General features: G+C 38.7%; 2 protein-coding genes across 5 annotated transcripts; one reads left to right on the forward strand and one right to left on the reverse strand.

Moving 5' to 3' along the window:
- The first annotated feature begins 271 nt into the window (after positions 1 to 271).
- Positions 272 to 2830, forward strand: LOC114827640 (probable protein ABIL5). Its single transcript, XM_029109758.2, has 8 exons — positions 272 to 621; positions 1372 to 1454; positions 1568 to 1715; positions 1819 to 1918; positions 2005 to 2041; positions 2158 to 2294; positions 2390 to 2451; positions 2557 to 2830. Exons 1-8 carry the CDS (start codon positions 520 to 522, stop codon positions 2644 to 2646), a joined length of 759 nt encoding a protein of 252 aa, XP_028965591.1. The 5' UTR covers positions 272 to 519; the 3' UTR covers positions 2647 to 2830.
- A 485-nt stretch (positions 2831 to 3315) lies between these two features.
- On the reverse strand, positions 3316 to 6135 carry LOC114827641 (rho guanine nucleotide exchange factor 8-like). Of its 4 annotated transcripts, none has more exons than XM_070805957.1 (8): positions 5958 to 6135; positions 5550 to 5801; positions 5315 to 5431; positions 5048 to 5193; positions 4845 to 4919; positions 4481 to 4756; positions 4073 to 4393; positions 3316 to 3964 (listed from the first exon to the last, which is right to left on the reverse strand). In XM_070805957.1, exons 2-8 carry the CDS (start codon positions 5776 to 5778, stop codon positions 3581 to 3583), a joined length of 1548 nt encoding a protein of 515 aa, XP_070662058.1. In that variant the 5' UTR covers positions 5779 to 5801; positions 5958 to 6135; the 3' UTR covers positions 3316 to 3580. The 4 variants fall into 4 exon arrangements, with proteins under 4 accessions (XP_070662058.1, XP_028965598.1, XP_028965593.1 ...); XM_029109765.2 differs by having other exon boundaries at positions 5550 to 5851; positions 5958 to 6097; XM_029109760.2 differs by having other exon boundaries at positions 5550 to 5877; positions 5958 to 6097.
- Between the last annotated feature and the right edge of the window lie 2624 nt (positions 6136 to 8759).

Here is an 8759-nt window from a genome sequence, read left to right on the forward strand (position 1 = left end):
CGGCATATGTCGGTATCTGTTGACATATGCGCATCATAGTATGACTCACGACAACAAGTCCTTCCAGTATTCGACGAAATGCCTCAATGAATAAACAGAAAAAGATTTCATGCTTTGCAATCCGTTTCTATCTAACAGATTGAACATTGGGACACCCCAAGATCCGAATCCTAAATCCGCCACTGGGTACATCAAATGTCATAATATAAGTAATTGGATACTTAAAAAAAATTCAATCACTTATTTTATAACATTCGATGTAAAGAAACGTGTTCTCGACATAACAAAAAATTTCTTGTGATCATGCCATGGAGAAGAATCTCTCTCCTCTATTAATGTGTTTTGTTTTGTATAGTTTTCTCTGTGCTTCCATGCTCATCATCTCTAATTCTCTATATATCACGTGTCTATCTGTATAGTCACAATCTCTGTGTCTCCTCTCGCTCAAAACAAAAACAAGCCACCCACCCCACTGTAATTGTACCATTATCCCTTTCTCAAAGTTTTCAAGTTTCAAACATGGAGGAGGAGATGCAGAGCAACTCCAAATCCCCCTCAGGGAGAGGGCAAGAATCAGAGGCAGAGTCTAAGGACATTGTGAGCTTTGATAAGTCTCTTCAGGTACGTTTTCTCAACTCAACATTCAAACTTCGTCGTCGGTCTGATAACCATTTCATTTTTTTGTTTTAGTTTTTAGGGGTGGAGGAAGAGTGATGTGAGATATGTAGAAGACTTGTATATGAAATAGTACACAAGATGAAAACTACAAACCCGAAACAGTTTTAAGTTGTATTCGCTCTCAAGTTTTTCTGTAATGCATTCTCTTTTGTTTTCTCCGTCGTCCCACCCTCCACCCCTCTCCATCTCCCATCTCTCTTTCGGTGTTTCCTCCCATATACTTTCCCTTAATTTCTAGCAAAAAAATAAAAGCACAAAACGAAAAACAAAATGGTTACTAAAAATAGCGTATATTATTGTCCATATTTTTGTTTTTTGCTTTTTATCTAGTTTTATTTCTTATGAAAGTGCCAAATTCATTCGGGTTGTTCACGGGTAAGCTTTTGATAACATAAACAAGTCAAACCCAATACTTTAGAAAGTAAAAAACCAACTTTGTAACGATTGGAAATGGTTTTAGAAAAAATGGCTGAAAGTGCTTTCACAAAATGTGCTTTTTAAGTTCTAAAAGCACTTTCAGCAAAAAGTAGTTCAAGTGGTTTTGCAAATTTACTTGCATTTTTACTAAAAATTGATTTCATAAATATTTTCACCCAAAACATTTTCAGCTATTTTAAAAAGCACTTTTAAACGAGAAGGGGTGTTTTTTTCTAGTTTACTGAAATCCATTTTGTTTGTGGGTTAAACTTGAAGGAACTAAGAGACCTGCGCTCACAACTTCACTATGCTGCTGACTACTGTGAATCAACCTTCCTAAAGTCCAAAGAAAAGAAAGTGTGAGTCCCTCTAAACAAACCTAATTAAATTCCAAAACCTCCAAATAATGACATCCTTCGCCCTCACACCATGAGCTAGTGTTCAACATTTTTTCTTACTTCAAATTTTGCAGTGTGATGGAAAACACCAAAGAGTACATATGCAGAGCTGTGGTGACTGTTGTCGATCATCTTGGATGCGTTTCTGCCAACCTCAACGGCCTCATTTCTGAAACTAACACATTTTCGGAGGCTGAGATTCGAATTGACTGCCTCAAACAAGTTGCTACTGCCACCTTATGTCAATCTAGCTCGCTTATGTTAGTTGATACATAGGTTTATGTAATTGCAGCAATCACTAATCAGTATGCTTTGTGTTTGTCAGAGGATGTTCCTATGTGAACAATACACCCACAAATTTTCCCTGCCTAGAGTCCGATGGAAGGACATTATCCCGCAGCATAAAGCAAGGTTTTTATCTGCAGGTAAAATCCGAAACTGCTGTGCTACTTGCAAAGATGTTCATAGTCTTCATTTTTTTACATCTTCTAATTCATTGTTTTGTGATCAGCTACCAAAGAAGCTGAGAAACCCAATGACGATTTGAGGTAAAGTTTTCGTCTCCATAATTTCATAGCAAAAATTGTTTTAATTTTATTTGGCTGCAGGATATTGTACATTGATAAACAATCTTTAAATTTGATGAATTTGATCATCTATGCAGGGCTATTCCAGGAAATCCAGCCTCTCGTAAAACCATTGACAAGCAAGAACTTGGCAAAGATGTAGCAATGCCACTTTCCTTGTACACCTCGTCTCACAAACCGTCATCGTCCAAGGGCGAAAACAATTCAGTTTTAGGTAACATGATCTTTAGTTTTATGAATTGTTTTCAACATACTCTAGCACATATGATTCGGGACTCTCAATCTTTAACGTCGATTATTTTACTCTAGTGCCAGTCCGTGATGGCCTCTCAATCCTGTCTAGAGGTCCAAACCCTACATTTCATTTCCAGGTTAGTTGAGACACACATAATATATGTATTACACGATGTTTTCTACAATTAATTTGTCTCCTATTCCTTCCATTATAGCATGTCTCTTCTTGTGTTGTCTTGCAGGAATCTCGGAAGATTACTGGCCGCCTCAAGAAATCTGGGCACAGTAATGACATCTTGGCACTCGTTAGACGAGCAAAAAGAATGGTATGAAAAAAGAGAAGAAGGCGTATTTGTATCACATTGTAGATCTCATCTCTTCCTAGTAGATTATTCCAAGCTTATCTTTCTTTCTTTCTTTCTCAATGGCTAAGGATGATTGTTATGGTTGTGTAAATGAAATTAATCAAAGTTGATCCCAATTTTATCCATAACAATGTTTCCGGTTTTAAAGCAACTGCGATACACAAATCAGCAATATCCAATATTCCAATGTTTTACTACCAGCATTTTACATAGTGAGTCGCATCCGCAAAGTTTATGTCCTTTCGTTGCATAAAATTTAAATTTAGTGCACATCAAGCACAATATCCCGAAGGATGTTTTCACTCCGATTAACTCCAACATTGCCAATTTCATATAGAAGAGTGCATTGGTTAGTAACTTGGTAAGAATTCGGAATTTCAATCTCACGAGGTTTTTCTCTACTGGGAGAGACTGTCTGACTCTTGCCACCAACTGGAAAAGGGTTGGCAGCGAAACAGGGTAGGTTCTTGTGGTGATGGTTTTACTTTTATGGTCAAGTTGAGGCAATTTTAGATTTTATTCGAGTGATAGTCTAATCTATACTACGGGAATTGGGATTGAAACTTTGGGTGCAGAGGGGAAGACATATTGTCTTAGCCAACTAAACTACAGTTTAGTTGAGACCTGAGAACAAAATTTGTCGAGCGAAAAAAAGGAACGAAGACCATATAGCCTTTGAGAAAAACTAGAATACATGTATTGCTGTTTCTAACAACCAGCAAAGATCAGAATAAGCACATCCCAAATCTCAAATGCACCAAAACCCCACTAATTACAAACACCCAAGAGACTTCCCAATCCTTCAATAGGATGGAAGAACAAGCACACTACTTAGAAGTATATCTGTATCTCTCTCTATGTCTATCTGCCCCTCTCTCTCCCTTGTTCTTCAATTTTTCCATCAATGCCGAGCCGTTGGACTTCTTAGACCACTCAACTTCTCAAGCTTCTCCAAGTATGAAAATCTCTTGGTGTTTATGCTAGCGGGAGGTTTACTCATGATCTTGTCACTGTCTTCATTAAAGCAGCTCTCCTTGTTGCCCGCCGAACTATCATTGTCTATGTCATTCTCTTCCATTTCTGCATTCCAATCCATGAACTCAAACAGTGTCTTTGTTGGTGTCGCGTCCCCGTCGTCCCTAGAATCCATTGAAAGCCTCATGTTTGATGATGATTTTCGAGCTTGAGAATCAGCGTAAAGCACATCTTCGATCATGGACATGACTTTGAAGGCCAAGCTTTCGATCACCCTCGAATAGCTCTCTAGGATAGCGTACCCTACATCCTGCGTAGAAACAAAAGAAACGCGGTTATTAGATTTGAAAAACAAGTTAACAAGCGCAAGATGTAAAGGAGCAAAATATGTTTATATGTTCGGCAGTTTAGTTCTTACCATATTGAATTGAATTTTACTTATGTCAAGTGCAGATTGTGGGATTCCTGGGAACTTCTGTTTCAATAGAAGCAAGATAGTCTCTACTCTCTCTTCGAAGAGCTCTCTCTTCTCCAAGCTCACGACCGAACTCCACGAAGACTTTCCATTCTTTTGGTTCATCTTTTGCTTCCAAATTACAATAGAAGCCTCAATTCGGTCTTTGAGGTCAAGCACTTTGTGCTCTGTGGACATGTCCATGGAGCCAAAGAACTCCAGAGGATCAAAGTGGTCCACCGTTATGCTCTTATAGATTGAATCACCGAGGCTAGCCCTACCATTCTGTCAAAAGAAACCAAAGTCAACCGTTCTTTCCATTACGAAAACAATATCTTGGAGACTAATTAGTCAGAGTGTTACGTGTTATACCTTGGGAAGGGATTCAATGTAGTTTTCGGGTATGCCCATTTCAGCTAGCACTTGCGCGTTGATGGCCATTGCTGCTTTTAGTACTTGGTTCACAGATTCCTTCTGAAATTGCATCCACCTTCGGCATTCATCTGAAAGCCCTTCGGGGGGAACTTTAACCATGGGTTTCCACCATTTCTCGTCATTTCTCTGGGAATTATCATCATTTTCAGAATCTTGGGCGCCTTTTTTCACATACCAGAACTCACTTGGGGTTCCAAAGCTATCCAAGTGACCCTGTTTCGTATAACCAATTAGCAATAGGTGTATAATTCTGATATTTTCTAGCTAAACCAGGAATTAGGTGAGGAATGAAGGTACTTACAACAAGCATTGCATCGAGCTTGCGCAATGCAGGAATGTTCATGTGCAGATCATTTCTTTGCCGGGTCACCATTATCTATCATGTCAAAAAGAAAACAAAAAGAATTTAGAACCCTACAAGTTTGGAATTTTGAGCTATGTGAAAATATATGGCATTGGACAATCTGACAAGGGGAGAGAGAGAGAGAGAGAGAGAGATAAAACCTCCATGTTTGTTCCATTCTGTTGCGAAGGGACGAATTCAACAATGTGATCTGTCACGGACAAAAGCCAACCTATTTCTTTCACCCACCGTGCTTTCGCTTCTGAAGACATAGGCTCCAGTTTCCTTTGCTCTCCGAAAACGGATGCTGTGTTGTCATAGGAACAAAGGAGAAAGCAAAGAAACCCCATCAGAATTACCCTCGTTTGGATTTGGTATTTTAACTTGCAAATATATTAATGCAGTTGCTGTAAGGCATAAATTTGTACCTGCTAGGTTGGTTATGGCATTTGATAAAGCCAACGCCGAAGAGACGCCCTTTCCACCACCCGACATATCTTCCCCCAAAAGCAGCTTAGAGAACCTTTCCTTCATCATTTCCATATCTAAACACAAAATATTCAAACAATTTATCAAAATTGATCTTTCATCTAGCTACCATTGTGACAACTGATAAGAAATATGTATAGCGTGTAAAAATTATATTTGCAACAAAATATTTACCTGAAGGCCTCTTGGATTTAGGACTTTTCATCTTTTCACCTTCATCTGTGCCTTCATCTGCACCATTATTGCGATTAGCTCCCCACGTTCCTTGTGTCTCCACCGGGCCGCCCTCTGGTGTAGTCTTGGGATTCAGTAATTGAGCGGTATCGCTATCTCCCTCCCCGTCCTGCCCATTCTCAAAGATCAAATTCTGAAGGTGTCTCGGGATCTCAAACATTCGTTTCATCTGGAAGGATTTTGTCTTCTGCACTGTTTGTTGTTGGGATGTAAGAGCTCGGACCATTGTGGAACTCGAAGACCTTATTTTCGTTCGAGATTGCACAATCTAAAGTTATAACAACAATCTTAAAAATCCTATGAGAATACTGGAAAGAAAAAAGAAAAAAGTAGGAAATATTTCTTCACCTTCGTCTTTCTTGGGAAACAAACAACAACAATGGATGTTGTTGCGTGGGAGAAAGAAGGAGAGATTTTGAGGGGAGATAGTTTTCTTTTCTTCGTTCTCTCCCAACAGAGAGGGATTGAGAGATGTTAGAAGAAAATATGAAAAGGGTATTTTGGAATTTTCGACTTCGAAAAGTTTGAAGAAATTGGGAAAAAGAAGCAGAGGTGATTAGTGCAGTTTTCTGTTTCTGCAGCTAAACAACGTGGAGTGCATATGTGTTGAGAAACAAAAACAGAATGTGGGGTTGACGTAATTAAGATTAATTCAGAAAAAGATTAATTAGTGAATTTTTTTTTTTCTGGGGCTGATTGTGTTTCTTGGATGAATGGTGGTTAATAAGTTTTCTGTTCTTTAAGTTTGTTTTTATAGAGGGATTGGTGATAATTTTGATTTACACTTTCTGTACTTTTAATCTACGCGTTTTGGACGGTAAAAATGGGCAACCGGTGGTTGTATATTACTATTTTTGCATGAAATGGTCGTCGCCAATTCTAAGCTAATTTGACTGGTTTTCGCTAATAATGTTTCGTTTACTCCTAAGGATCAAGTCTTAGGGCAAATCTCTTATATGCTCTTTGGTATTTTCCAATCAACCCGTGGCGGAATGAAATGGTGTACCGTTAATGTTCTGTGGTGTTACTATTATTAATTTTCGGATTATTAATGTGTTGGCTACAAGTTTATATTTTAGAACACAGTATAGCCAAATAAATTAAACACGTGTTATAATATGAGTGATCACTGATAATACAATGCAAAAATGTGAAGGGTGCACATTGAAAAGAATCTCGTTTGTGTCATCCCATGTGGTTTTAGAATCAAATTTCTAAGTTCACCAGAACTTACATATGACTATTTGGTCTAGCGATATTCGATCTTTACTTTGTTGAAGTAAGTTTTAAGTTTAAATATCACGAAAAACAAAAAGCTAAACATCACTTCGTTAAAGCATGTGACCAAGTTAATCTAGTGGCATCAATTTGCATTTTATTGAAAGAATTACAAGTTTAAATCTCACGAACGATTAATATTTATAAAAAAGAACCTTGGAGTCATACTATCTTGGTTCATGTGTACACACATGATTATTGCGTCATTTGCTTCTTGTAATCATTTGGGTCTGCAGTGCTTTGCACACAAAGATTACATGTGTGAAATTATGAAATTGTTCTGACTGTTGCTTTTTTTGGATTTAGAAATTGAAAGACGTGATGGTCACAACACAAACAACTAATTTAATTTCCAAGTCTATAACTCTAAAGCGGCTTCACCGGGAGGACAACTGGTTGACAGGCTTCTAATGGAGTAAAAGTCTATATCTTAAACAAGTCAACCATGAGGAGTCGAGATCCTTTTCCGGTCTCCGTGTCTAAGGATTCAGAGATTTGGGTCGTTGAAGAGAAAGAAAGAGAGAACCAAATCTTTGATTTGTTTGGGGTGAGTCAACGAAATGGACTAACCAAAACTACATGATTTAAAATAAGTGGTCTGAATACCCACACAGAGATTAGAAGAGGATCTCAATTCAACCATTAGGACTCTTCTAGGTTGCCAAAGTCAACACGAAGGAATTAAATTTTGTTTTAATAATGGTGAAACTATGTTCGAGTTGGTCTCCACCAAATGATCAAGCATTCTATGTTTCATACCACCAGTGACTCCACCGTAGCAACAATAGCTGCTTTGCACAAGGCGGGTAAAGGGCCGAGTCTGATTGCCAAGCTCATGGGAATCGTAGAGTACCACTCGAGATCTTTGCAGGCCGCTGTGAAGAAACAGTTCGAGGAAGGTGAGAATACTGTTTCAAGTCAGCAGAGACGATGGGCCAAGAGTTAAAAACCCCTCAAACTTTGGCTCAAACGCTGATCATGAAAAGAGGACCTTGAGGGAAGTTCTTGAAACGATGCGATTTAAAGGACTTTTGAAAGGCCGTTCTGTCGAAGAGCATAGGCCTGATTTTCATCATTCCAATCACTCCGGTTCCACGGAAAGATTCACTAGTGATAGCCCTCCCATTGTGCTTATAAGGCTCTTCCTGTTCCATCTATGGAATTGGAGGAGCCTCGTGCACCATATTAGTCCGAGGAGAGGAGGCTTTCTACACCAAAATGATGCTAAGAAGTTTGGGAGCACAAGAAGGAGGTTTGTAGTCTGCAAAAATGCACCGAAAAATGGTAAGCAGAAGAAACTCCAAGCAAAAGGCTTGACCATGAAGAACAAGCTAAAACCGGAAAGTGGCTGCAAAGAAACCTGAAGAAAGAGAGGCCAAGACGAAATAAAAGGCTTCAAGAAAGTTGAAAGCTTCTCACCCTGCAGATCTCTAACTACATAGAAAGGTGGCAATTGACAAGAAGGATGATAAAATCCACAAGGTGACTTCGGTTGTAGGAACTCACCAGAGAAACATCACAAAGAATTTAATGTCTCGGCAACCAAGTACTGCGACAATGGCAATCTCGAAACCCTCATCTCAGAATGTAGCATGTAACTCAACTGAGCGGAAAAGAAATCACTTAAAGCAAGAAATTCCAGCCTAAGAGCCTATGAAACTAAATCAATTGTATGTCTTCCTTGTCTCAAAATCCTTTTTAGAAAATTTCTGCTTTCTTTTTTCGCCATACAAAATGTAACTATTAGAAGCTAATGTTTGTTTTATGCAGAACAGAAATGTTGTGAGTGAAGAAATTGAGAAGAGTGATGCTTCCCCAATCAAAGCTGGTCTTGCAGACCAAAACCCTAAGGAAGAAGAAACAGATGCCTAT

The sequence above is a fragment of the Malus domestica genome, chromosome 02 (genome assembly GCF_042453785.1).
Source record: "Malus domestica chromosome 02, GDT2T_hap1".
NCBI lineage: Eukaryota > Viridiplantae > Streptophyta > Magnoliopsida > Rosales > Rosaceae > Malus > Malus domestica.